The 26,746-nt window shown below is 38.0% G+C and overlaps 6 protein-coding genes across 8 annotated transcripts; 3 read left to right on the top strand and 3 right to left on the bottom strand.

Moving 5' to 3' along the window:
- The first annotated feature begins 131 nt into the window (after positions 1 to 131).
- Positions 132 to 4,283, top strand: LOC147276562 (magnesium transporter MRS2-3-like). 2 transcript variants are annotated; one of them, XM_086253998.1, is made up of 7 exons: positions 132 to 696; positions 791 to 985; positions 1,092 to 1,220; positions 1,421 to 1,536; positions 1,622 to 1,838; positions 3,285 to 3,598; positions 3,739 to 4,283. In XM_086253998.1, the coding sequence occupies exons 1-6, from the start codon at positions 259 to 261 to the stop codon at positions 3,570 to 3,572; spliced, it is 1,383 nt and encodes a 460-aa protein (XP_086110124.1). In that variant the 5' UTR covers positions 132 to 258; the 3' UTR covers positions 3,573 to 3,598; positions 3,739 to 4,283. The 2 variants fall into 2 exon arrangements, with proteins under 2 accessions (XP_086110124.1, XP_086110123.1); XM_086253997.1 differs by having other exon boundaries at positions 136 to 696; positions 3,736 to 4,283.
- A 244-nt stretch (positions 4,284 to 4,527) lies between these two features.
- On the top strand, positions 4,528 to 5,557 carry LOC147276563 (photosystem I reaction center subunit N). The gene is made up of 3 exons (XM_086254370.1): positions 4,528 to 4,827; positions 4,979 to 5,025; positions 5,235 to 5,557. Exons 1-3 carry the CDS (start codon positions 4,614 to 4,616, stop codon positions 5,364 to 5,366), a joined length of 393 nt encoding a protein of 130 aa, XP_086110496.1. The 5' UTR covers positions 4,528 to 4,613; the 3' UTR covers positions 5,367 to 5,557.
- LOC147276564 (uncharacterized) lies at positions 5,551 to 7,065 on the bottom strand. Its single transcript, XM_086254369.1, has 3 exons — positions 6,777 to 7,065; positions 5,965 to 6,438; positions 5,551 to 5,863 (listed from the first exon to the last, which is right to left on the bottom strand). The coding sequence occupies exons 1-3, from the start codon at positions 7,037 to 7,039 to the stop codon at positions 5,551 to 5,553; spliced, it is 1,050 nt and encodes a 349-aa protein (XP_086110495.1). The 5' UTR covers positions 7,040 to 7,065.
- A 3,005-nt stretch (positions 7,066 to 10,070) lies between these two features.
- Positions 10,071 to 11,604, bottom strand: LOC147276565 (protein SOB FIVE-LIKE 5-like). 2 transcript variants are annotated; one of them, XM_086255020.1, is made up of 4 exons: positions 10,981 to 11,604; positions 10,793 to 10,852; positions 10,602 to 10,678; positions 10,071 to 10,505 (listed from the first exon to the last, which is right to left on the bottom strand). In XM_086255020.1, exons 1-4 carry the CDS (start codon positions 11,392 to 11,394, stop codon positions 10,478 to 10,480), a joined length of 579 nt encoding a protein of 192 aa, XP_086111146.1. In that variant the 5' UTR covers positions 11,395 to 11,604; the 3' UTR covers positions 10,071 to 10,477. The 2 variants fall into 2 exon arrangements, with proteins under 2 accessions (XP_086111146.1, XP_086111147.1); XM_086255021.1 differs by lacking the exon at positions 10,793 to 10,852.
- Positions 11,605 to 22,522: 10,918 nt separating this feature from the next.
- Positions 22,523 to 23,131, bottom strand: LOC147276566 (uncharacterized). The gene has a single exon (XM_086255529.1). The coding sequence runs from the start codon at positions 23,129 to 23,131 to the stop codon at positions 22,523 to 22,525; it is 609 nt and encodes a 202-aa protein (XP_086111655.1).
- A 1,005-nt stretch (positions 23,132 to 24,136) lies between these two features.
- Positions 24,137 to 25,946, top strand: LOC147276567 (protein LATERAL BRANCHING OXIDOREDUCTASE 1-like). The gene is made up of 2 exons (XM_086254958.1): positions 24,137 to 24,775; positions 25,161 to 25,946. Exons 1-2 carry the CDS (start codon positions 24,207 to 24,209, stop codon positions 25,741 to 25,743), a joined length of 1,152 nt encoding a protein of 383 aa, XP_086111084.1. The 5' UTR covers positions 24,137 to 24,206; the 3' UTR covers positions 25,744 to 25,946.
- The last annotated feature ends 800 nt before the right edge of the window (positions 25,947 to 26,746 follow it).

Here is a 26,746-nt window from a genome sequence, read left to right on the forward strand (position 1 = left end):
ACTCACTTTATCAACTAATAAGTAAATGACGAATATCACTCTAAAATTTCTAAACAAATTTAACAAGTAAATTTGATTATAATTTGAAAAAAAAAAAAAAAACAGTTAATTCCCGACACGTAACAATGTCTAACCAACTCAACTCCCTCAGTCCCTCTCTTTGTTGGTTAAATTTGGCGCATAATTCTCCAGAAGAAAAAAAAATGTAAAAAGCAGTCTATTCTTCCAAATTGTTAAAGAGAAGGAGAGAGCCAAGCCATGAGGGTTCATCATCCCGGTCACAACTCGTCAAAGTCGGGTGAGGAGGATCCGGACCCGCGTCGGCCGTTATTGGCGGGTTCGGGTATGTCGGTGGGCACCGGGTTGCGGAAGAAGGGGATGGGGGTGCGGCAGTGGCTGCTGGTGGACTCCAGCGGACAACGCCAGGTGGTGGAGGCGGGTAAACATGCTATCATGAAGCGGACCGGGTTACCCGCCCGGGACCTTCGGATCCTGGACCCGCTTCTGTCGTACCCGTCGACGGTGCTGGGTCGGGAGAGAGCGATTGTGATCAACTTGGAGCACATCAAGGCCATCATCACGGCCCAGGAGGTTCTGTTGTTGAATTCGAGGGACCCGTCTGTGAGTCCTTTCATTGAGGAGCTTCAGCGCAGGCTCTTGCGCCATAGCCAAGCCTCCAAAGCCATCGACGCCCAGGTGGGTTCTTTTTGTTTCTTTATTTTTCAATCAAAGTTTCATTCTTTGTAGTTGTGGTTGTGATTGTGAAATGGGGTGTTGCTCATTTGGGTAGGAGGGCAATGGTGAAGAATCGAAATGGTGTGACTTAGAAGAGGCAGAGGCACATCTGAGAGGTGTTGGTGGCACTGAGGAAGGTGGTGAGGCAACAGGTTTCGAGGAGAATCTCGAAAAACTGAAGGTCCTTCCTTTTGAGTTTGTGGCATTGGAGGCATGCCTCGAGGCTGCTTGCAGTTGCTTAGAGAATGAGGTAAATATTATACTACTCCTCATTGCTTCATTCCATAATCCGTTCCACCTTTCTTTTGTGACTTGTTTTTCTATTTATTCTCTTGTTTCTGTAAATTTGACAACAGGCAAGGACATTGGAGCTAGAAGCTCATCCAGCTTTAGATAAACTCACTTCGAAGATTAGTACTCTCAATTTGGAACGCGTCCGCCAAATCAAGAGCCGCTTGGTTGCAATTACCGGCCGTGTTCAGAAGGTTGGCATAACATTTATAATAATAATAATAATGGAACCCTTTTCTTTTTATGGTAAAGATTAAGTGACGGCTTTGGCCGTGGATGGCTTGTGTTTGTAAAGCTACATTTGGGATGAGATAATAAAAAAATTGAGGTTCCGCCTCTACACCCTTTGCGCACTTGTTATTAATGCTCCACTTGTTATTATGTTGACCTCTAGGTGAGGGATGAACTAGAACACTTGCTAGATGATGATGAAGATATGGCTGAGATGTATCTGACTGAAAAGCAGCATCTTGAAAATTCTTCCGTTTCGTCGCCAGACATGGATGACAGGTAAGGCAACTCATAATCTCACTCTCATTTCAATTTATAGGCATTTCATTTTTGACTCCTAAGTTTTCCTGCTCTTTTGCTTCAGGTATCTTACTGAAATCTCATTGGATGCTCCTGGGCGTTCCTCTAGTCTTGAAAGTGATCTTCAGAACACTGATGTCCCCCAGCATCTAGGCACAGATAGCCATGATACCCATAGCACTCATAGTGCTATGAGCAAGCAGCTTGATGTAGAGGAGCTTGAAATGCTTTTGGAGGCATATTTTGTGCAAATTGATGGTACACTAAACAAGCTATCCACGGTATGTAAGTATGTTTAAACCTCAGTATTTTCAGTGCGGATATCTTTAAGTGAACATAATTCAATAAAAGTAGAGCGGCGGATTGCTACCCACATCCTGCTCTCCGCACCTGGATACCTGTGTAGAATTGAAAGACAACCGTTAAAAAAACAAAAATAGAGGTTGAGATTGCTGGCCTCTGGTAATGCCTACCTAACCTCTGCACTAGAGGCCGGTTCGCTGGCCTCCATCTTTTGAAGACCAGCCAACGCTGGCCTTTGGGGCAGTGACCATGGCAGCAGATGGCTGCCTCCGTTCAAATCGAAAGAAATTAAAAATATATATCTTAGGTATTTTAGTTATATTGGGTTTTAAGGAGTGGATGGGTTAAGTACAGCTTTTTTTTTTTTTTTCGAATTTTGTGTGGAGTGCAAAAAGAGGGTGGGTGCAGTGAGTAAATAGGGGAGTGCCACTCTAAAAGTATACATGTACTCCTTTTTATTTAAGTTTAACATAACTTAATAAAAGTTTTCTAGTTCTGAAGCATACTTGGCTTACTCTTCTTGTCTTTTGAGTCTTAAGATGCAGGAAATTATTATGTCAATCCTCTTAGTTGATGTTCACCTGATGTGATTTATCAAATGCTTCCGAATAGCATAATATAAATAATCTTCTCTTCTGACTATTATCAAGGTGGAGAAAATGTGAACGGTTTTTCTAGCTTGTTTGACCATGATTTTTCTAAGTGAGGGATAGATCTTACTAATTGGATGGAAACGGTGGGCTCTTTGGTCCCTTGGTGAGTAGAATCTCCACCATTACAGCTCCACAATGACAGAAAAACCCAGGGCAATTTTTTCTCATTAGGGAGCACTTTTGTTCCCCCAATCCAACTCATATTAAAGACAAATGAGGGTAACACATTTAATGGTTAGATTTAACAGGATTGTAAAATCAATAATTCAATGAACTAAATCCAACCCTTAAATGTGTTGTCCCTCACTTGTCCCTCATGTTAAGTCTCTCATATGAGCCAGATTGTTTGTTCCCCATTGCTCCAGCAGGAAGTGGGATGCGACAAAAGCTTATATATGAGGAAAATATTTTTAAGATCTGCTGCTTTGTTTAAAATAGATAACTAAACCTTATTATATTTTGTAGTCATCATACTTGGGATTTGGGGAAAAAACTCATGTTGTTAGTGTGTCGAATCTTCATTGACAACATTCGTTAATACCCCAAAATTTCCTTTTGTCAACATCCTATCCTTCCTTTGTGTCATAACACTTTTTGAAGTTTATTGTATCCTGTTAAAGCTTTGCTCACAAATGCATTAAAAATTTTTACATTCATCTTCATTCAAGACTTTTGTTCCTCCAGCATCAGTAAATCTCTCGGTGCTAATTGTTTATCTTCACATTTCTAGTGTTTTTATTTATTTCTTCTTTATTGGTTGTTCCTTGGCAGCTGAGGGAGTACGTCGATGACACAGAGGATTACATCAACATAATGTTGGATGACAAACAAAACCATCTCCTGCAAATGGGGGTAATGTTGACAACAGCCACCCTGGTAGTGAGTAGCTTTGTTGTTGTGGCTGGTATCTTCGGCATGAATATCAATATTGAGCTGTTTGATACAAACAAAGCGGGGATGCGAGAGTTCCTCTTTACTTGTGGTGGCAGTACTGCTGCAGCCATATTCTTATATGTGATTGCTATTGGATGGTGTAAGCATAAGCGCTTGCTGGAGTAGTCAAGGGCCAGGCCGTTGGCTTTGTGGTAGACATCCTTTTTATAGATAAATCACAACTCTTACTTCTTTGTTTACCATACATAATGCAAATATGCATGCAATAAATATCAAAATTTGTACTGTTACTTAAGTTTTTGAGAGAATAACGTTTCATGTTGTGTAGGAGATCTTAATGATGATCCTTCCTCCCCTATGTTCTGTGAGAACTCCCTGATCCTTGGAATTGGTAGCTGCGCATGAGGATTGAGGACCAAGTATGAGGAGCCTTAGGCAAACTGAATTGGCTGAACTCAACTTGCCACTCAGCTGGTCAAATTGGAGTGGTTGATATATTTCATTTGGAGTTTTAGTTGGGTGCTGCATGCCTTCCCCATTTGAGGAAATCAGATGTCAGAAGCCGTGAATATCTGAATACGCCTATATATGTGTTTGTATTGCATCATGCGCTGTGTGTAAATATGTATGTACCTGAATTTGAGATTTGGCAAAATGTGGTTAGGGGTTCTTTCCTAATTTCTCGGTGTTGGATAATTGGACATGTAATGGCAAAAAGACCATGTTTGTACCGATTACATTGCTTATCATTTCTCTTATAAAGGTGGGACTCACTTCAGTGATATGTGGTTAGCAATTTGATTAATATATATGTATATGTAGTATTTCCCCTATTATATTTATGTATGGAGAACGAACTTTATGATTTTGGCATTATTTATTTTTGTATGATTTTATTTGCATAAATTATTGGGAAAACTACAAGCTAGCAACCAAAAAAAAAAAACTGTAGGGAATTATTGTGATTACAAATGTATTTTTGTGTGGATGACTGGATGATGTGAAAGGAAGTCTGGGAAAAAAAATTATTTTGGAACCACATCCACAAGTATTAGCCTCCTTCAGCCTCAAACCTGCTGACGTGGATCTGAAATTAAAGAGCTGAAACCCGAAGGGATAGCCTGAATAATTTTACATGGACAAAGGAAAGCTCAGCGTTATCTTCATCTACATGCTCAGAAAACTGGTGGTCGTAGTGAAAAAGCCATGAGCTCAATTGGCCAAACCATATTGATGGCTCTGACTGTTACCGTGAACAAGTTTGCTTCATCAAATGTGCAGGCAGTTCATAGAAAACAAAGAAAAGGGCCAAAGAAAGCCACTTCCTCCACCACAAACGATATTGGAAGAAGAGGGCTACTCTTATCTGCTGCAGTCGCTCCTCCCCAACTCAGTGACTCCGGGACTGAGCTTCTTAAAAGTAAGTACTACATATTATCTCTTTGCTTTTTATCTCTTCAGCTTAGCTTCCTTGTGCTTCTTTTGCTAGTTTATGGGTTGCCCCTGCTGTTTTTCATGCTTTTCTCTTCTGGGTTTCTATGACTTAGTTATATACTTGAAATTTGTATCAGAGTATCTGAAGAAGACAGAAGAGAACAAGGCCAAGAATGACAAGGAGGTACAATGTTTCTTGAACTTTCACCTTTCTTGTGCAAATGGAAATCATAAGTTGTGACTTGTAGTGTTCCTTATGAGCATACTAAGCAGGAGGAGGTGGTGGGTTCCTTCAAATGCTAGAGGAACAGTAGTATATTAGTTTTATTTTCTTGGGACATTTAAATGCAATTTTCATATTTTTAATCTCTTGTTCTTTTACAAATTTTGCAGAGAATGGACAGTTATAACAAGCGCGTTTACAAGGATTATTTCGAGTTTGAGGGAGGAAATTTGAGGGCCAAGAAAGGGCCGCTTTCCGAATCAGAGAAGGGCATTCTTAATTGGCTTGAAAGTAACAAGTGAAAACCCCCCTTTTTAGCTCAAAAACTACTTGAAATGAGAACAAAGAGGCTGCTCATTCGGTGTTTTAGTTGCACCAAATTTTTTGATTTGAATGAAGATACTCATTTTTATCAGCAAATTACGAATATGTTGTGTCTTTGCAAGCACAATGATGTCATATTTTTTCATCAAATACATTGACCAGTCATCTATCTTTGTTTAGGTTCACACCATTAAAATGTGGATGGACATATAATATTTCTTCCTTAAGTTGTACTGCAAATTTCTGATCAACCTTCTCCTTCACTAAAGCAATGAGGTCAAGCATGTCTTGAGAGGTTGAGCCACCACAATTTATGAAGAAATTTGAATGGATTTTTGATACCATTGCCCCTCCCACTCTAAAACCTTTCAACCCAGCTTTCTCAATCAGCTCAGCTGCTGCAACTCCCACATCAGATGGATTCCGAAAGACCGAGCCAGCACTTTGTTCCCCAACTGGTTGAGACATTCTTCTCCTGCAAATTTAGCACCACTACACCCATTAGCATCAGCAAGTTTAATAGTTTTATAGGAAACAACTATTCCCCTCTCCTTCTCTAAATGATCTACACACTACCTTTCCATGTATTCATACTGCCTTCTCTTTGCTGTTCCTGATTGCTGCAGCTTAAACGTAACAGCAATGATGGCTGCCAATTCTTGCATATCCTGAAATGGAGATGACCGGTACCCGAAATTGAGATCAGTCTTGTTGAGTCTACAAAACCTTCCATCCACTGTTACAATATCAACACTATGTACAGCATCAGCAGTCTCCTGCCCATTTGCTCCAGCATTCATATAAGTAGCTCCTCCTACAGTCCCAGGAATTCCTCCAGCAAACTCAAGCCCTGTGAATCCTTCATTGGAGCATTGCATTCCCAACCGGTTAAATCGAAAACCACTTCCAACTCTGTATATACCGGGTTCCTTCCTCTGCAAGAACTCGATCCGGTTGAATATAACACAGCCATCAAAACCCAAATCATCAAATAAACAATTTGAGCCTCTACCAATGATTATGAAATGGATTGAATGTTCGTGACAGTATCTGCGTTGTTTTCAACAAGCCAAAACATTTTACTGAGTATAATGCCAATTTCTTAATGAATTAGTGTACTATAATGCCAAATTTAAGTCTTTATGACAGGCAAAATAGAAGGCATTCTATATGTTGACCATTTTCAAGAACTGTTTTGGGGTCATAGCTCTTGACAAAGCCATGCCCCAACATGCTATCACCATCACTTTCAAACAGTTTCCATAACCAAATAAAAAACAATTCAAAACAGAAAAAAAAAAAAAAAAAACCCCAGAAATCAGCTTTCAAAATTTGAGCCCATAATCAAATTGACATGTGGTACTAGAAGAGAAAAGGCACAACAAAACCTGATAGCAGAAACAAGCTGGGTCTGGTCAAATACTTGGACAAAATAATTACAAGGGCCCCCAATGCCCCAAGTGCTGAGATCCTTCAACAGCTTCTTGCTGCGAATAAATTTCAACCCGTTCAAGTTGTGGGTTTGTTCTTGCTTGCTGAAGCTGCTGCTGCTTCTGCTGTGATTACAGAGAAAGGGGGCTCTGGTTCTTGGTGACTGTAGGAAGAGCCCTGGAGACTTGTAACAGAGAGGAATTGACATGGAAGGACTCATCACTCTTCACTCATTCACTCATGGTATGAGTTTAGAGTCACAGTCTTACATGCAATCTTGAAAGAAGTCGACCACTTTCCAATCTTAATTGGACACACTACCTCTCTTTCTTTTACTATAACTCTTCTCACTTCTTACTTCTCACTTTCTCAGCCATTAAATCAATTTTGTGGGCGTATATGTGTTTTCCGTGAGAGTCGATATGAGAGGTAAGTGCCCTACTACTAGAATATTGGTACATAAATATTTTGAAAAATACAAATCTAATCTTCCTTTCTTTTTTTCTCTTGTGAACAATGATGTTATTTGCCATAAATGACATTCCATAACATAAAATACACCATACTATTATTTTTCATAAATTGTTTTTTTGCTTTCATCTATAAATACATTTATACAATACACCATACTATAAAATACACCATACTATTATTTTTCATACAATTCATTTATAAAATACATTTATAAATGAATTGCAATTTATTGACAAGAAGGAATTGAGCCTTTTACCCAAAAAAGTTAAAAACGAATTGAGCCCAACCCGAAGCTATCTATTGGTCTTTCGATCAAGCAGCCCACTGACAATGCTCGTGCAGTGGTCAGTGCCCCAAGTCCAACTTGGGACTCGTACATATATACATTAATTTCTCTTGCCTTTTTTATTTTATTTTTTCTCTAAGCATATTAATTTCAATTTTCTAGCCATTTCTTGCATATCCCAATTTTCTGGCAATCATCATTCCTTTGGTATTTCATTTTTATTTCTAGTATTCATTTCTTTTCATTTAGGAAAGTGTAAAATAGCCACACACAAAAATGCCAAAACTTAACCCCCATAATCAGAAATAGAGTTTTTTTGAAAACATTTAAAATTTAGCTGATTTTTTTTTGGCCAATAATTCAGCTGAAATTTGATACTTGAACCTCTTTCTAGTACCACTTAAACCTCTTTGAGGGGTACTTGAACCCTGCAAATATCAAATTTTAGTTAAGTTTGCATTTTAAAAAGAAAAATGGTTATTTCTAATTAGGAAAGCTAAATTGTGAGTAGGCTACTTCTTTTGGGTGAGGAATAGGAATCCGAATTGAAATGATTTGTAGTGAGCGAATTGAGGAATTTTCTTGACTGGAGCGGGAAAATACAACAGGTTTTCCACTATATCCTTGAAGCATGTTGCCCACATCTTAAATAAAATAAGAACAGTTAAACTAAGTTAATGGGCTAAACTGTACACAAAATGATATGACCTCAAACGTAAACCTGTACATTTTCACTGAACAAGTTTTATGGTCCAAAATACTCCCTTATTTCAAGCAATAAATCTATATATATTTTTGTTTTTGAATTCTATTCACCACTAGTAAAGACTAAAGACAGTTGATCTGGGTATTATGCTCCTAGCACACCATTTCCACTAGAGCATGTATGTGAAGTGCTGCCTCATTCATATGACATGCAGGTCATTCATGGCAGAGACGAGATAAGAGCTGCTGAGACCTTGTCTGAAGAAACGGGAACACTTGAAATTGAAATGGCATTGGTGACAGAGACTCATTGAGTCAATGTTACATACATGTAAGAAACAACAAAACCCCTCCCTTCACCTCTCTCTCTCAATCTATCTATCTTTCTATCTATATATATGTAATATGTTACAGCAGGAAAATTGAAGGTTTTGTCTTGGCGGTGGTTGGAAGGGCAGTGGATGTCTTCCCATACCATTTGGATTCTTATCCCATATCTGCAATTTTTCTGCAACATGATGGAAAGCTGTGTGAGGCAAACACTAATCATCACTTTTATATCTATCTATATATCTTTTTATATTGCTTTGGAATGGCTCTGCTGCCTATTTCTTTTTATAGTTTTAATTTAGTTTTTGGGGTTTTGATTGACTGCATGGAATGGAAGAGGAAGACTCCCATAATTGAACCTCAGATTTAAAAATGGAAAAGAACATGTGGGTAAGACTTGGAATTTAATTTGACATCCTAAATTTCCAAGTGCTAGCTAGCTATCTATCTTATCTTTATCCCTTTCAACCTTCAAAAAGAAAACAAAACTTTTATTTCATTAGGGAACTGACTGGGGGGAATTAGTACGAATAAACAATGCCAAGAAAGACACATAATTGTGCTTGAGATAAAAGTCCAATGACAGCTTCAAAGCAGACAGACTTGGAGTGTGCAAAAATACATTAATAAATTGCATTTAAAAAATGGGGATCCTTCCAAATGAGATAAAGAGCACAGATTAAACAAGATGGGGCATGTTCCATTGGGTCAGGAAGATCTTAGGCAGGATCTCCTGGGCTTAGAAAAGGGTCATAGAGATGCATATGAAATATTCCAACATTAATTTTGGCATTTCCTCCTAATTTCTGTACTCTGAGCAGACTGCCCATCACTCATTACACTTTTCCATCATCCTGTCTTCATTTTCATGATATGCATGCATATTTTAAGCCTTAATTTTTCAGAGAAGGTATATAACTGTATATGAACATGGATAGAGCCTTGTCTGGACTCTTATGGACATGAAGGGTCTTGTCCTTAATAATGCCTAAGCCTTTTCCAAGATTTGGTTTTCCTTCTGGAGGAGGAAAGGTTTCTGATATAGATTTTTGAGGGAATCCCACCTAATCAAATCTGCTGATCATTTAGCTTGTTTTTTTTATCATGTATTTTGTGACCAGCCAACAGAGTTAGGTGGACACTTCATTTTGTCCTATTTTGTTAAAAATTTAAATTTCTGGGTTAAATAATTATTAAAAATGTCTATCTACTTCTTTGGACTGCTAAAACTGCATGATTTAGGGGGGAAAATGAATGGCGGCTGACAAATTTGGAAGAGAAATGCCAAAACAAGTAGTACTTAGAAGACATAGGATAACCCTCAAATCTTCTGAGCTAATAGTTTTCTGGTTTCCCTTAAATTATGGAATTGGAAAATCAGAATTGCTCTATAATATTGAGTACCTTGCAGGTCTAAAATTATATTGTGGAGAACTTGCTGCTGTTTAAGGTCCATCTGTTCTTTCAATAATTGTTATGGGGCTCCATCAAAAATAAAGTGCTAACATGGTTACACAGACTGCCTGAAAAAAAAAGGCTCATTCACCTTTTTTCTTTTTCCCTTTTTTTTGGGTATAGGCAAAAGGTCAGCTCATTGCAGTTTTGCACCACTACTAGTTGACAATAAAATTTAATTTTGGAAGCAAGAAAATTTATTTCTAACTTCTTCTCTTAGGTTGTTTCCCACTGCATTGACAGGTAAAGGAAAGAAAAAGAAAAAAAGAAAAAGAAAGGAAAAAGATCCCTTTTGAGATCCAATTCCATCTACTTTTACAACCATCCTTGCTTTAGCAACCAATGCAGCAGCTGCTTTGCTGCAGTAGAAACAAAGAGCATGCAGCAACAGATGAAGATCCCTTCATCTCATTCCCATCCCCTTCCCTTAAACCACCTGCATGTTAAAAAAAATGTTTGTTTCAGTCTAAAGAAAACAAGGCAATTAACTCTGGGCTGTATTTGGAATAAAAATTAAAAATGAGTACTCAACTGGTTTTGATCCTGAAGTTTATTCCCAGATAGATTAGACTGTAATAAACCAAAGTGGTCTTGGTATGCAGATCTCCCCTGCAAGATTCCCAAATAATTAATTAGTTATATGCTTTTTGGTGATTAATCAAATCATAGCTATGAGTAAGCATTTTAAACTAAACCACCCAAAAAACAGAAATCCCCAAGTACCTCAAAATGAGTAGATGAGAAACCTTGTGAATCTTGATTATTGGACACAATGAAATTGTTCTGCAAAATTTGTCAAGTACCCATATCAAACAAAATTCAATCAAATTAACAACAATGGACCACATGCATGTTGTTTGAATAGTTCACATTAACACTGAAGTTGATGAACTCAATTAAATTATTATTACCTTGGGGAAGTTGAAGACAGGAGAGCTGGCAGTGTCATCTAGAAAAGATGGTAGTTGTTGTTGTTGTTGTTGATCCCCTATACGGTGTCGTTTTTCTTTGATTCTCTGCCTTTTGCCTCCCAACTTCAAAGGTCCAACATCATTATTGTCATGATGATCAGAGTAAACTTCGTCTTCAGGGAAATGTGGAGGCCCAGAAGATGCATCAGAAACCATTGACTGGTCCTCTTCTTCATCTTCTTCTTCTTCATTCTCCTTATACCCTTCTTCATTACAAAAACCACTCTTGCCATTAACAAAAGTACCATTAGTATTAGCTCTATGATCTCTATGCGAAGCACTAAAAGAGTGTTCCAAGTATAGAGTCCAGCCAGACTCACAACCACTACTGCATTCTGAGGCCAACACATTCATATTTTCCTCTGCTTTTTCACAAAACAATACCACCCCAAGTGGACTTTCCTCTATAAACCCTCCTTTTAGGAAGAGAAGCAGAGGTAAAATATATAGATGATGATGAAGTGAGTTATCTTTCTCTCTCTTTCTATGGAGGATTAGATTAATAGTAATGGAATGTGATGTCTCTCTATATTTGGACTTGTCACCGAGTTATATTATGTAAGAGAGGAGTGTAGAGTGTGGTGGAAAAAACCAAAGCGAATCGGACTCAAATCCTAGACTTGTTTTGTCCTCACTCTCTCTCTCTCTCTCTGAATGAATCAAAAATGCCAGTTGGGAGGGTTATAGTGGGTGCATGTAAGAGAGAGAAACAGAGTATGAGAGAGAGAGAGAGAGGCACAAACAACCCCTTCACATGCTAGACAGCGAGGCACTGTGTACCCTCTTAACAAAACCAAGTACACGTCCATTTTCTTTTCCACAGTATATGGACACCTATCCCTTCATCAATAGTCATGCCTCTCTGGCCCTCTCTCTCTCTCTCTCTCTAATGAGTTTGCCTTTTCTTTGTTGCTGATCACATAGCTTGATTTGAGCAATTATATATTTATATGGGAATTTTAGTGTGAAATTTTTTGAGCCATAAGTGATCCTTCTACAAATGCTTCAGTTGCTAGATATAAAGTAATTATGCTGCATGTTGTTGAACTAAATAGCACATACCCTTTCCTATACTTTTCTCTCTCTCCTTTCTGATATTAGCACATGTGTAGTGTTTACTGTTTAGTTTATTGCACTTGGAATCTACTTTCGTTTTATATCAGATTAACGTATTATGTTATCAAGACTGTAAATCTAAACATATATTATACATTCAAATTTAGACCAAAAAAAAAGTACACATTCAAATAAAATTTTAGTTAATAATCAATAATTTAAATTCACAATTTGACAATATAAGATGTCGAAGTCTCTAGCAATACAAGTTTTCAAAACTAAACTAATACAGCATCCTATGTTATGTTAATGCACAAGAAAAGGTAGTTGTATTTGTATGTTTTTGTCTTCTCTCAAGAATCAAGTCCCAATTATTAAAGGGTTTTAACACAAAAAGCTTAGGCATGACTGCATGAGTGGAGACTGTAGAAATTTCTTGGGACAAAGTGTAGTTGACTGGGTGTTTATGAATCCACATGCAATCACATTCACATCTCTCTCTCTCTCTCTCTCTCTCTCTCTCTCTCTCTCTCTCTCTCTCTCTCTCTCTCTCTCTCTCTCTCTCTCTCTCCTTTTCAAGAATTCTGCAGGGATTTACTCTTTACCTCTAAGGACTCACACACGCATGTGGGCACGTGTGCATATGCATATGCAGAATTCCCCACATATTTACACACATGTCTGCACGTGCACACGCAATTCAACCTAAATTGCTCCTTCAAAGCTGCATTTAAAATTGTCACTTGTGAATTTCTGATATATGTATATATATATATATATATATATCTTTGGTTCTACTTCCAAAGTTCCAATGTAAACTTCTTCCAGTCTTCCCTTTTCAATTTTTCTCGTCCTATTTTTATGAACCACAATGTGCCCTAATTGCTATTTTATTTTATTGAATACCATCCTCAATAAAATTAAGGAAAGAAAAGTGTATTACGCATGTGGTGGTCAAATAAAGAGGCACGAGTACAGGTGCTGGACTTATCCACAGTACATATAAAGTACATCTACAAGTATAATCATAATAATTGATGGCTATAAACTATAGTAGATTATACTTTTCAACTTTGTATATATAATGCAGTTAAAGGAAGAACGGAAGATTCAAACTCTAATTTTAAATGCAAATGTAGATGCTCATTATCAAATTGAAGTTACAAATTTTCAATAGAGAGAATCTTCAATAGAGAATGCCGTATACGACATGCTCTGTTCTAAAATCAAATTAATGATTCACATAAGTATTTTCTATCTAGAAAAGGAGCTAAATGCCTAATCCTATGGGATAAAAGACAATAGGGCCAACTAGTACATCGCCAATTAATGGAGCAGAATCCACAGATGTATATGGTACCAAAGAAAATCAAGGTTAAAACTTTGAAACCCATGTGCATTCCCTCTTGGTTCACTCATTATTAATAGCCCATCCAAATGATCCATTAGGGTCCTCCAAGTGTTGCTATCAAACCCATCCAAATTGGGAGGCTGTGTCTAGTAGTGTAGTGTGTACCGTCTAAGATTAAATTTGATTTTATTGATTTTATTGAAGCATGAAGGGGTACCCATATCCCATCCAGCTCATATGGACCAAGCTAGCTTTGACAAATGCTGATTTGGAGCTGAACAAATACTGGGCCCTAGACTCTGTTTTGAGTCTTTTGACCTCATATGCCTTAATGAACTAGCTAGTCAACTTAACTAGATGAGTAGTTCACCCACTTAGTTTATAAAAATACACTAATCAATCCTCAAATATAATGATTGGCAATTGGCCTAGGCCCTAGGGAATGACCGACATCAGAAAACCAAAATCTTTAAATTAGCTATTGTGGTTTTGTGACTTCCCATTATACATAACTTTAATTTCTATTGTAATTTGATCAAAAAATAAAACAAGAACTAATACTAAATAAAGTTTGTAAAATTTATTTCTCATCCATAGTTTTATTATTCTTAACTTCATAAATATAATTATTTGTTCCACATTATACTAATCATATTTATAAATTTTATAGATATCTAATTGATAATATAGTCAATAAATATGATATTCGCGGTGTTACTTAAAAGGGATTTGAAGAAGAGTGCGTATATTGGATGCAAAAAATGAACCCACTAACATTTAAATATTAAAAATATATTTATATCTCATTTATTCAAGGGTATCTTTTAGGGCATGCATTTAAAAACACCTTATGTATCAGGCCAAAAGACGTTTTTGGTCCCTGTATTATAGCTGAGTCGTACTTTGATATCCATTATTTCAATTTGCATTTTTTAAGGATCGTAGTTTTATTAATGTTGCAATCAGATTCAAACTTTCAAAATTGTCTACTTTAGAGTCAATCAAGTAGTGCCACGTTGACATTTTCCACTCAATTTTGACATATTGGACCTAATTACGATACTAATAGAAACATGATTCTTAAAAAAAGCAAATTAAAATAACGAAGATCAAAATACAATTCAGTCATAATACAAAAGACCAAAAATATCTTTCGACCTATATATTATGTTGATTTCTGTGAGTACTTACTGGAAAAACAAAATATCACTTAAAATTGTAAGTGTATGGTAAAGAATGAGAACACTATTTTTATGATTTGTCTGGAGGATCCAAAATCTAGGACAAATCCTCAAGCGTACCATAAAATTTTGACGGAGAGGATGAACATGGCCATGACAACTAGATTAATGGATCCAAGCTGGTGAGGTGGGCGAGTCCAGAATGGTGGGACCCGCACAAAAATAAAAAGCGACAATCATGGTTTGTCGCGTAGGGGGTGTACATGGTACGGAGGGGAGTACGAGGGCTTACCTGCAGTGGCCACTCGAGATGCCAAGTGTCTACACGCAGACACAAGGCGGAGGAGGAGGAGTGGGAGAGTGGCGTGTCTGGGCGCCACGTGGACGCTGGGCAATCATTTTGCGGACACGATTTCCTTCCGGACAAAGATTGAGATGAGGTCGGCAGTCGGCACTGTTTGTATTCCACGTGCCTGTTGGGGGAGCGTGAGAGTGTGTTGCTCTCTAGTCTTCCTTTACCCATATTTTGGGGATAGCCATATGGCCCATATGCATGTATTGTAATTGTTTGTATATATAGGATATGATCATATCATACCATACATCATAGGATCCTCTAGCTCTCTTTTAAGTCAGTCTTGTCAGAGCCAGGTGGCTACCACTGACATGGTCCAGACTCCAGACTCCAGATAATATGATATATTCACAATCTTCATTTCAAGATTCTAAGTCTAAGGTAATTGTAATTTCCCCTTTTCTTTCAGAAACTTTAGCTAATAGCTATGCTATGAAAAGCCTTGGATTTAGATAAGCTTGGGTTCAAGGTTGCTGTTGCCACACTTTGAAATGTTTCTTACCAGATTCTTTCACCCCATGGGTAGGAATTGAGCTACTTATTACATTAATTAATATAATTAATTGTAAATTAACATATGTGCCGACATATTATGTAGCTAGTCAATTTCTTTCTTTTAATATTACTTATGTAATATTTTTCAGAGTTCATTTATGGTATGGACATTGTATAACATTTCATATAGATTTTATTTTTTGTTAAGAATGCAAGTCCATTGTATAAAAACTCAAGAAATCATAACATCATCCATAAGGAGAGAAGACAACCAAGTCAGTTATTTAATTGAACAATGCTTCCCTCAGTCCCTAGTTGGAGGAGCCCGATCCTCCAATTAACTTTCACAAATGCATGTCATTTTTTGTCTTTTCATTCAATTTATGAATTAATTTTTTTTTATTTATAATGAAAAGACGAAAAATGACATGCATACTCATGTGAGAGGGGGTTAGATGAGCTCCTCCAACCAGAGACTGAGAGAAGGATTGTTCTTTTTAATTTGTCAATCCAAACAACACTATTAGTACAAGAAAGAGCGACTCTAGCTAAAGAATGAGCAATCTTATTACAACTTCGCCTCCTCCACGTACGTACTAACAGGAATAACCTTGAAACTGCATAAGTAAACTCTAAGCATCCTCATAAAGCAATCTATCCCACAACCTAACCTAAATAAAAGTCGTCAAAACTTAATTAAAGTTAAAAGTACGTTCATTGCTAAGGTGTTTGTATGGCACTTTTGGTGTAACATATACTTTATATGACGTACGAAACTCTTTTATTTATTTATGGTTTTCTCAAAGTAAGGTTAGCCCCCACATCCTAACCTAATTATAATTCTAACCCACCCCAGTCCATACTATTTAGAACATTTGGTGAGAATTTATCCGGCCTACATTTTCATTGAAAGACTTTGATCCTAACTACAGATTGCTTGAGAAAAATAGCCATTTTACATGGGTTTTGTGCGACTTTTTATTGTTATAGGTGTTCAGCATCCTTAATGAAGTATTTTATCACAAAAACAAAAAGTTAAAGGAAGAAATAAAAAATCTAAGCAGATGTCAATTCTAACACATGGACAATACTTTATTGTAGTAGATTCATGTCTTTATAGTTATGGAGTGACTGGTCATAAATAAAGGAAAAGAGGTCATGACTTTAAGTGAACCTTGATATTTTTCTTCTACTAGATGCCTTTGTTGTTAATCATTCTATTAGATTTTCTTGTGAAACTTTTTTGTTTGAAGTGTGTAGAACAGTCCTCTGCACAAACCCTCTTCTTGTGTGCCACACCAAGAAGGCAACAATTAATAGAACTGAATCAACTGATGCAACATGTACGTGGAGGATACAGAATAATAGAGATGTAGGTAAACATGATAGAGATTATATGTGGCACACCAAGAACTTGTCCCACTAATAAAAGTCGGTGTTTGGTTGCTTCCATATAAAAGTCTTCATCAGGAAGGGCCATAAATCTGAACAATCAGAAACTTGTGCTTCTGACATGAAGTATAGAAAGTTAGATATTAATTAAGGCCAAATATCATCACCGGCCTATGTGTCTAAGAAAAATCCACCAAAAAAATAAATTAAAACTGCCTGTTACTTCAATAATAATTATAAAGACAAACACACATGAATTGAATTAAAAATAAATGAAAAAGGAAAAGATTTGTAGTTGTAACTTGTAGTGTAAGAATGCAATAAAATCTTTCGACCAAAATAAAATCTCAGCAAAAAAAAAAAAAAAAAAGAACTGCAATGAGATTTTCTTTTTTGGTCGGAAATGAGATAATTTCCTCGATCTTGTTCTGCTAATTACCTTTGTTGGCATTGGCTTTTGCTATAGTGAATTAGTGATCATGTCATGGACATATCTGCCCTTTCCATTTTTTGCAGTGGCTTACAACTTTACAAGTAGATTGGAGGTCACAAAATTAGAAAGGTCCTGATATGTCCAATCCATACTTGTAATGAAGTACGTACAAATATTTCTAATTAAAAGACTAGGCCTCAGCTGGCCTGGCTTGGCCCTATTCAATAAAGATGTCATGTGATGGTCCGTACTGTACACTCAATCAATCTTCTGCAGCACTAAATTAACATGCATGTGGTCCAATTCACTAATTGCTTGGAATTGTTAGAAAATTGGTTTTTGATAATTAGGTAAGCAAAGCAATTGAGCAACCCAGCCCGGGCTTTAACCTTCCCTAGCTGTAATCATAAAACAGAGTGGAAAGTGTGCTGGAGTTGCTTCCATAACGCCAACCAGCATCTAGACCAAGAAGGTCAATTAAGAATCTCAAACGGTGACTGCGGTTATGTTGGTGTTTTGTTTTGATTGAGTCCAACCATACGTACGTAGCACCAAACAAAATTCACGAGAAATAATTTTGCATCTAGCTTATTCAAAAAATTAATTTGACTAACCAAGGACAGAAACTTAATTATGCCTTTTAATATTGAATGGTCTCTGAGTATATTATTGAACAATCGTGAGGTGCATGTAGTGATGACATGGTAATTGGTAAGAAAGTTTTAAACACATACTTTTTGGATTTTTATACCACTCTTTTTCTATAATGAATGGATGGAATTAATGGAGTAAGAAAGTTCTTTTTTTGGCACTTAAATAATTACTAGCTTGGTTAATCACAGTAGGAGAGCGTGGGTTCTTTCATGAACTAAGAGGGAGTAATTTAAGAATTAACTAGGGTGTACAAAGAGATTCCATATCGCATATAATAACTTGATAAATTTGTAATATTAATGGGATGCATGTGCCATTGTGCCTAAAGCTAAGTAATAGCGTTGGGCTTGATTATGGACTGGGTTGTAGGGTTGTTCGACTGATTTGCTACTGTTGGGCTTGATTATGAATTCGGTTGTGTTTTTCGGAACACCCCCTACCTAGTAGCTGCTCGACAAGCAAGTGTTGCCATTAACACCCTTAAATTTAATCATTACACCCATTCATTTATACAACTTTCTACCACTTACTCTCTCATTGATAATGTCTTGGAGGCCCTATCATCCATAAACATGACCAAATCATGGGCCCGGTCCGAGCCCAAGGAACGAGCCCAAGTGCTGGCCTAGCTAGCAAGTGGGGCTAAAACATGGGGCATGATTATAATCATTTGGTTTAGGCTTATTTACACCATTGCCCCCTGTAAGATACACTTTTTTTCACTTTGCCCCCTGAAACTTAAATCCTCTCAGTTTGCCACCTGAACTTCACAAAGTTATTGCAAAAGACCCTATGCCGTTAACTCTGTCAATTTTTCTGTTAAAATAGCTGACGTGACACCTATATGGCATGAGTGAGACCCTTTTTTAGTTATGTAAAATCCATGTGGACAAAAAAAATAATTTTTAAACTAAAAATAATAAGATCCATGTCAATTTTTTATAATTTTGCTTGTCTACATGGATCTTACATAACTAAAAAAGGGTCTCACTCATGCCATATAGGTGTCATGTCAGCTTTTTTAACGGAAAAATTGACAGAGTTAACGGCATAGGGTCTTTTGCAACAACTTTGCGAAGTTCAGGTGGCAAACTGAGAGGATTTAAGTTTCAGGGGGCAAAGTAAAAAAAAGTGTATCTTACAGGTGCAATGGTATGAATAAGCTTTGGTTTACTCAGATGTGACACTCAATCTCTCTTTCTGAGCCAGTCATTCAAACTATAAAATGATAAAAAAAATATTGCAATTGCATGGGAGATGATGTTGAAATTATTTGATTAATAGTTTTCTCAACAATACAACATTAATTATTCCCTTTTCCAATAAAAAATTGTACGTTGTACTGTATGGATGGAATGGATTGAAGGGAACAATATATGAATCGATCTAGAGCAATTTTGAGATAGCCAGGCAGTTGCTTGCCAGCTTATGCAGTGTAACTACTTCTCCAACCTTGAAGGCAGCCCCCTTGGTGAGAAGAACCTTGTATGCGGCCCTCAACTTGAACTGAGCCACAGAATCCTTACACGCACTGTAATTGGTGACCGCTGCACTCAGCCTGCTTTTTACAGTCCCGACGTCGTGCTTGCCAATAGCGGCAGCGGCAACGTTCAGGTGCTCCACGGCAGACTCGTACTTTTCTTGGAACTCTTTCAGGACCGCCGAGGTCGACGCGCCACCCATCTTCTTCAGCACGGCGTGGGTGCGGTCCAAGCACGCTTGGATCTCTACCCGAAGCGCGGCGGCTGGGGAGCAAAAGCCGCCGCGCAGGGAAGGACGGATGGTGAAGGTGCAGAGAGCAGGGTCCGTAGTTTTGGCGCAGATTTTGCTGAGAGCGGGAAGGCCTCGTGGGGTTTTGAATGGCGGAATTATGCCCAGGCTTGGCCGGGAGAATGGGGTCTTTGGAGGCTGCATTACGTCCTCGTGGGCCCAAGAGGGGAGAAGAGAAGAAGAGAGGAGGAGAGATGAGATGGATATGATGAGGAGGATGCGGTTGTTGTTGAAGAGCTCCATTGTCACCTCTCTATCTCTGTGTTTTTCTCGCTTTCTCTCTCTTCTCTTCTTCTCCCCTCTGATCTCTCTTCTCTTTTTCTTTGGCTAGAGGAGGTAAGGACAGAAGAGGAGAGATGAATTGGAAGCCAAAAGTTGGGGGATATATATATGGGGAGATTACACCAGAAATAGCATTTAAGGTAACTGCCTTTGCTTAAAATTTGCCAATTTTCTTGGCCTTGGAATTTCTCTCTTCTTGTGTAAACTACGTACCTTTCTTTCGTCAATTTCTTCGTTTCATTTACTTTTTTTTTCTTAATTTGTGGTGTGTTTAATTTGAGTCCAACCATACGTAACACTCGCTAGCTGTGAAGAGAAAGGTTAGAAAAAAACCACACAAAATGGACAAATTGATGGAACAGAGAAGTTAGGTTAATTGACACAAGAAAAGGAGGAAACTCCAAAGCAAATGAGGTCGGAAAAGATCGAGGCTGCGCTGGCCGAAAAGTGATTAGATAAATGTGGGTGTCGATTACTTGGGTTATGGCCAAAACTTTATGAAGTAAAAAAATAAGCTATTATATATATATATAGGGAAAATGTTAGCAAAAATATTATAATACTCTTATTTTCAGTTGAGGATCCTGTTTTCACTTTGCTTCAATCAAGGATATTCCGTCAACTCCGTCAAATTTTCTGTTAAAAACTTGTCATGTGACCAATTTGTAGCGGCATTTATGTATTTTTTGTGCATTTAAAAAATAATTATAAAATATGAAAAAAAATGTGGGAATTGAAATCCAGCCACCATCGTCGACTCCTCCTCCATCACCGGTGACTCCCCTTCCACCGACGACTCCCCCTCCACTGGCCATCCCTCTTCAGTCTTCCCCATCTGCCCAACCCCACCTATTTCATCTCTCTCATACTCACTTTCTCTCTCATCTCTCTCTGCCTCTCTTTCTCTCTCAATTCTCTCTGCATTTCCTCTATTTCTCTCTGATCGATCTCTCTCTCCCTCTCCTCTCTTTCTGGCACTCAGCCCTTGCACCATGCTGACCCAGCCCTCCCCCTTCCCCCCACCCAACCTCGCCCCTCCCCCACCACCTAGCACGACTCTCTCTCATCTCTCTCTGTCTCTCTCTCTCTCTCTCTCTCTCTCTCTCTCTCTCTCTCTCTCTCTTTCTCTCTCTCCCGGCCCTTCCCCTTCCCCAACCCATCCTCGTCACGCCCCTTACCCAGCCTTGGCCCCGTCGTACCAAACCCTAACCCCACCTCATCCCTCTGCCGCCTCTATCTCTTACTTTTTTTTTCTCTCTCTCTCTCTCTATTTATCTCTCTCGCTTTCTCTCTCTTCGATCTGTACGGGGCCAAGCTAGGTGGTGGGGCAGGGGCAGGGGCAGGGCTGGGATGGGGAAGGGGGAGGGTCGAGTTAGGCGGTGAGGGGGAGGGGCGGGGCTAGATAGGGGAAGGAGGAGGCCAGGCTGGGTCGGCATGTTGTAGGGAGTGGCGGTGGTGGGAGATGGTTTTTTTTTTTTTTAATTCATTAGTTTTTTTTTTAATATTTTGTTAGGAGAAATTACTTTTTCGTCTTTATGAATTGGTCACGTGACCCTCATATGATCAATTTTAACAGAATTTTTAATGAAGTTGACGGAATATCCTTGATTGAAACACTTGAAAAATAATAGTCTTTGATTGAAGCAAAGTGAAAATGGGATCCTCAACTGAAAATAGGGGTATAGTTATAGTCTTTTTGCTAACATTTTCTCATATATATCTTTTATATATCTTTTAATGTTCAATGGTTTATGAGTATAATATTAGGCAATCATGAGGTGTAATGGAGCATATAAACACATGTTATGCTTTCCAAATGATATGCTAATTGTTAGGAAAGTTCTAAACACATACTTTGAGCTGTATATACGTTTATGAATAGATCCAATGAAGAAAGTATTTTTGGCACTTGAATTACTTAGTAATTTAATTGTTGTACGTGGGTTTATTTATGAATTGAGAACAAGTGATTTCTGAATTAATTAGGGTTTACTTAGAGGTTACATACAATGACTTCATAATTCCTACACCCCTCCATTTATAAAATTTTGTACAACTCATTTTCTCATTAAATATAAAGTCCTAAAAGAAATTATGAACACATACGAGACCTGAGATATAACAAATAAATTTGAGTGTTTATTATGTGCCATGATTCAAACCTATGAGGTTTACAAATCAGTTCATTGTCACCCTTTTACCATTGGGTTATTTGTAGGTTTCAAATCACAAGGGATCAGAATATCAGTGCAATTTGTACTATATATTAAGATTGAGAAGCCTACTCGCATTGAAGTTGGTTGTTTACTTCTTTTTTATTGTCTTAGTAAATTCCACTCATATATATAGTCATATTGTTGAATTCTTAACTGGTAATGCAATTGCAATTGCAAGCGAGATGATGATATATAATATGTTAAAATGTAATTATTTACTTAATAGTTTTCTCAACAGTACATAATCCTTTGTGTATCTTCATAAATGTAGTTTTCTAGATTGATGTACGTATGAATCTAGAGCAGTGTTGAAAGGGCGAGACAGTTGGTTGCCAGCTTATGCAGAATAACTGCTTGTTTAACCTTGAACGCGGCCCCCAACTTGAACCCTCCTTGAATCTGAGCCACAGAATCCTTGCACGAACTGAAATCAGTGATCACTGCACTCAGCCTGGTCTTCAAAGTCCCCACATCGTGCTTGGCAATGGCGGCGGCGGAAACCTTGAGGTGCTCCACCGCAGACTCCAAGTGCCCTTGGAGATGTTTGAGGACAGGTGAGCTTGTCGACGCACAACTGATCTTCTTGAGGACAGCGAGGGCCGCCTGAGTGCGGGTCAAGCAAGCTTTGATCTCGAGTTGAAGCGCGAGGGCAGGGCTGAGCTGGCGGTGGTGCAGGGAAGGAAGGATGGTGCTTGTGCAAAGAGCGGGGTACGTAGTTTTCTTGCACATTTTCTCAAGAGAGGGAACGACTATTCGCGGAAGTCTGGCTGGCAATGAGTGTGGCTTTAGATGGCTTACAACAACGTCGTCGCCATGAGCGGAAGAGGCGAGAAGAGAAGAAGAGAGGAGAATAGATGAGATGGATATGATGAGGAGGATGCGGTTGTTGATGTTGAAGAGCTCCATTGTCACCTCTCTATCTCTTTATTTCTAGCTCTCTTTTTCTTTTTTCGCCTCTGATCTCTTCTCTTTTTTTCTTTTTTTCTTTAGAGGAGGTCAGGATAGAAGAAGAGGAGAGATGATTTGACGAGGAAGAGTTGAAGGGTATATATATGGGGAGATTATACTAAGAATAGCATTTAAGGGTAACTTCTTTTGCTTAAAATTTGCCAATTTTCTTGTACATTTTGACCATGCATGTTTGTTGCTCATTTTTGTGGCCACACTTTTGTATCGATCTCTTCCCTGTTATCATAATTGTCTATTTTAGAAAAAATATGACATATGAGATTCCAGCTAATTTTCATATGGGGAAGGTGTCATTGCCAATAGCCAAGTAGATATGGCTTTAAATTAATTTTAATTCTTTATCAAGCACATGATATATTTGCTTTCTATTTAGGAAAAAAAAAACACAAATATGCTAATTGTTTTCAAAGTTCTTATTAAGTTCATACTTTTAAATATACAACAATTTGTTTTCTTATCACATGAGATATTTCATGGAGAATATATTGGACTTGTATTATGCTTGTGGGCTTGAAATTTTTTTTGGAAGTACAAATTCACCATCTCACATGGATTTTCTCACTTTCTTGTAACCTTTGTTGCCCTTGGCTTTTACTAGTGATCATGTCATGGACATATTTGTCCATTCCTGTTTTTGCAATGGCTTACAAATAGATTGGAGGTCCCAAAATTAGAAAGGGCCTGATATGTCCAATCCATACTTGTAATGAAGTAGAAATATTTCTAATCAAAAGGCTCAACGTCTCAGACTCTCAGCTGCCCTGGCTTGGCCCTATTCAATATAAAGATATCATTATTGCATCACATGGTCCGTAGTGTACACTCAATCAATCTTCTCTAGCTAGCACTAAACATGTGGTCCAATTCAGTCCAAAAAAAAACATGTGGGTCTAGTTCCACTAATTGCTTGGAATTATTAGAAAAGGTTTGCGATGATAAGGTAAGCAAAGCACTGAAGCAACCTAGCTCTCTCGTGTGGAAAGTGCTAGCTAGCTAGCTAGAGAGAAAACCGATGGAGAAGAGTAGTGAGAATTGGTTCCATGAACCCAGCTACCTAGACCAAGAAGGTCAATTAAGAACCTCCAAGGTGCCTGTGGTTCAAGAACTCGCTCGCCAAGGGATCAATCACTTGCCTAAGAGGTTCATAAGGGGTGTGCAACCCGAACATGATCACCATATGATTCACTCGTCATTAGCGAGTGATAATGTCTTAGAGGCCCTACCGTCCATAAACATGACCAAATTACGGGCCCGGTCCGAGCCCAAGGAACGAGCCCAAGAGCTGGCCAAGCTAGCAAGTTGTGCTAAAACATGGGGTATGATTATAATCAAGGACCATGGTGTAGCTTGGTCTGTTTTGCATGGTGTGAGGGAAGTCGTGAAGGACTTCTTTGGGTTGTCGTTTCAGGAGAAGAAAGCAAGCGTTGGGTCGTATGTGAGCGTGGACAACATGGGTTATGGCCGAAATTTTGTGAAGGAAGATCAGCCGTTGGATTGGATTGATCGTGTGACCATGAAAGCAGCCCCTGTTGGAGCAACCCAAGGGCTTCATGTTTGGCCCCAAAGGCCTGCCAATTTCAGGTACCGTCTATATGTTCAACGAATAAAAATATATATATATGAACCTGCAACTCTGCAAGCATAATTTTGGCTTTTACACCCTTGGATTTGATGATAAGAGGAATCCTAGTTGTCTTTTTATTTGTGGCTTTTACACATGTTTATGATTCATAAAAAAGTTATGAATTGGTAGTTACCAAAAAAATTTTAAGAATTGATATGGACAAGCCCAAATGACCGGGCCTAAAATTTATCCCAGGTGTTTCTGCCAAAACTGTGGTCCAAGTGAGGCCTGACATTTTTTGGGTTGAACTTGTATTTGGAAGTACAAATTCTTCATCTCACATGTATTAATCACATTATTGGTTTGGTTTGATCCATGATTTGTCACATTATTGTTAAGCAGGCATGCTATAGAGCAATACGTTGCAGAAGCAAGAATCATCCTCAATGACATACTTGAAGCCCTAGCTGAAACCTTATCACTAGAAACCCATGCATTCCTCCAAAACTTTGACCCCAATGAGAGTGAGATCAATGTGAGAGTGAACTACTACCCACCATGTCCTAGGCCAGACCAAGCACTTGGTCTAACTCCACACTCTGATGCCAGTGCCCTCACCCTCCTCATGCAATTCGACGCCGCCGGAGGTCTCCAAGTGTTGAAGGATATGGAATGGGTCACGGTGCCTTGGCCATCAGAGGCACTACTAGTGAATGTGGGTGATCTGCTAGAGATTATGAGCAATGGGAAGTTCAAAAGCCCATGGCATAGGGTTGTGACCCAAATGGATGTAGAGCGGTTCTCAGTGGCTCTGTTCTATAATCCATCTGCCCAAACTCAGATTGAGCCAATGAAGGGCTCTTTATTGAGTGACATTGGGGGGTATGAGAAGGTGATTGTGGGTGATTATTTGCAACATTTTTATAAGATTAGTCCTACTTTGGAGAAACAAGCTATCAACTTTGCCAAAAGACCCAAAACTTGATGTTACCAAAAACGGACACAGTCTGAGAATTTGGAGCTTTTGAAGATGTGTGTGTGGTTGTATCTATGGTTGGTTTTTTTTTTTTTTTAAACAACTCACTTCTATGTTATGTGGTCTTGACATTCAATGGTTGTAGAAACAGCAACAGAGTAACAGAGTAAATAGGGTGTTTATTTACCAAATGAACTTATGGAGTTGGTAATAAAAATTCTTTTAGTAGTGCTCCTCTGCATTTAAATGAGGTGCATTTTTCTGCGTTTTGAAAAACTATGACCATTCTTATAATCAAATGGTTTCCACTGGGGCCACATCAACATAAGCTTTTTTTTATTTTTTGGCCAAGATCAACATAAGTTTTTTATTTTCTCAAATTTTCTCTATCTTGTAAGTTGCTTTGTTGCCCATTAACTTCTAACAATTTCCACCATCCCTCTTTAATTACCACCAATTTCTCAATTTCATAAAGCCTTTCACATTTTATGTAATTTTATTTATTATTTTTACACCTTACAGAAATTATGAATGATTTTAAAATCATATAATGCATTTTCTTTTATAAACTTTCAAAGAGATGGTGAAAGAATTTCTAAGAAGATATAAAATACAAAAAGAAATGACTAGATGCAAAATATTTCATTTTGATCAAATTAAATGGTGAAAAGCAAGAAGATATATAAAAAATGGAAATGCCATTAGTATGCATGCCATCTTTATTAAAAAAGCATCTCATTTAGGTACATTTTTTTATGGAATCATCAAACGAGTAAAACTCATGCAAGAGTTAATGTAGATGGCATGCATAATTTTAGCATTTCCACTTTCTTTATCTCTTCAGTATTCACTACTTGAATTTTATTTTTTATTAATCAACAATTGCCGTTCATAATTTTTGAACTCAAAATTTCTTTTCATAGAGGGGAGATTAGGTGTCATCACTGGACCAAATGATTATTGGCTTCACCACTCCACTTGATCAAAATGAAATAATTTTGGATCTTGTCCT

This window comes from Dryas octopetala, chromosome 8, assembly GCF_963921425.1.
Source record: "Dryas octopetala chromosome 8, drDryOcto1.1, whole genome shotgun sequence".
In the NCBI taxonomy this organism is placed as follows: domain Eukaryota; kingdom Viridiplantae; phylum Streptophyta; class Magnoliopsida; order Rosales; family Rosaceae; genus Dryas; species Dryas octopetala.

Bases quoted from the DNA above. Each gene is read 5' to 3' on its own strand.
- LOC147276565 (XM_086255020.1), bottom strand. From the start codon at position 11,394: ATGAATGTGTTGGCCTCAGAATGCAGTAGTGGTTGTGAGTCTGGCTGG. The intron at 10,679-10,792 runs GTACTTGGGGAT...GGAATCTTGCAG, and splicing joins TCTCATCTACTCATTTTGAG to GGGAGATCTGCATACCAAGA. The intron at 10,506-10,601 runs GTTGAGTACTCA...TTTAACATGCAG, and splicing joins AAACTTCAGGATCAAAACCA to GTGGTTTAAGGGAAGGGGAT.
- LOC147276563 (XM_086254370.1), top strand. From the start codon at position 4,614: ATGAGCTCAATTGGCCAAACCATATTGATGGCTCTGACTGTTACCGTG. The intron at 4,828-4,978 runs GTAAGTACTACA...AATTTGTATCAG, and splicing joins CGGGACTGAGCTTCTTAAAA to AGTATCTGAAGAAGACAGAA. The intron at 5,026-5,234 runs GTACAATGTTTC...CAAATTTTGCAG, and splicing joins AGGCCAAGAATGACAAGGAG to AGAATGGACAGTTATAACAA.
- LOC147276567 (XM_086254958.1), top strand. From the start codon at position 24,207: ATGGAGAAGAGTAGTGAGAATTGGTTCCATGAACCCAGCTACCTAGAC. The intron at 24,776-25,160 runs GTACCGTCTATA...ATTGTTAAGCAG, and splicing joins CAAAGGCCTGCCAATTTCAG to GCATGCTATAGAGCAATACG.
- LOC147276566 (XM_086255529.1), bottom strand. From the start codon at position 23,131: ATGGAGCTCTTCAACATCAACAACCGCATCCTCCTCATCATATCCATC.
- LOC147276562 (XM_086253998.1), top strand. From the start codon at position 259: ATGAGGGTTCATCATCCCGGTCACAACTCGTCAAAGTCGGGTGAGGAG. The intron at 986-1,091 runs GTAAATATTATA...ATTTGACAACAG, and splicing joins GCAGTTGCTTAGAGAATGAG to GCAAGGACATTGGAGCTAGA. The intron at 1,221-1,420 runs GTTGGCATAACA...GTTGACCTCTAG, and splicing joins TTACCGGCCGTGTTCAGAAG to GTGAGGGATGAACTAGAACA.
- LOC147276564 (XM_086254369.1), bottom strand. From the start codon at position 7,039: ATGAGTCCTTCCATGTCAATTCCTCTCTGTTACAAGTCTCCAGGGCTC. The intron at 6,439-6,776 runs GTTTTGTTGTGC...AAAACAACGCAG, and splicing joins CAGCTTGTTTCTGCTATCAG to ATACTGTCACGAACATTCAA. The intron at 5,864-5,964 runs GTAGTGTGTAGA...CTAAATTTGCAG, and splicing joins CAGTATGAATACATGGAAAG to GAGAAGAATGTCTCAACCAG.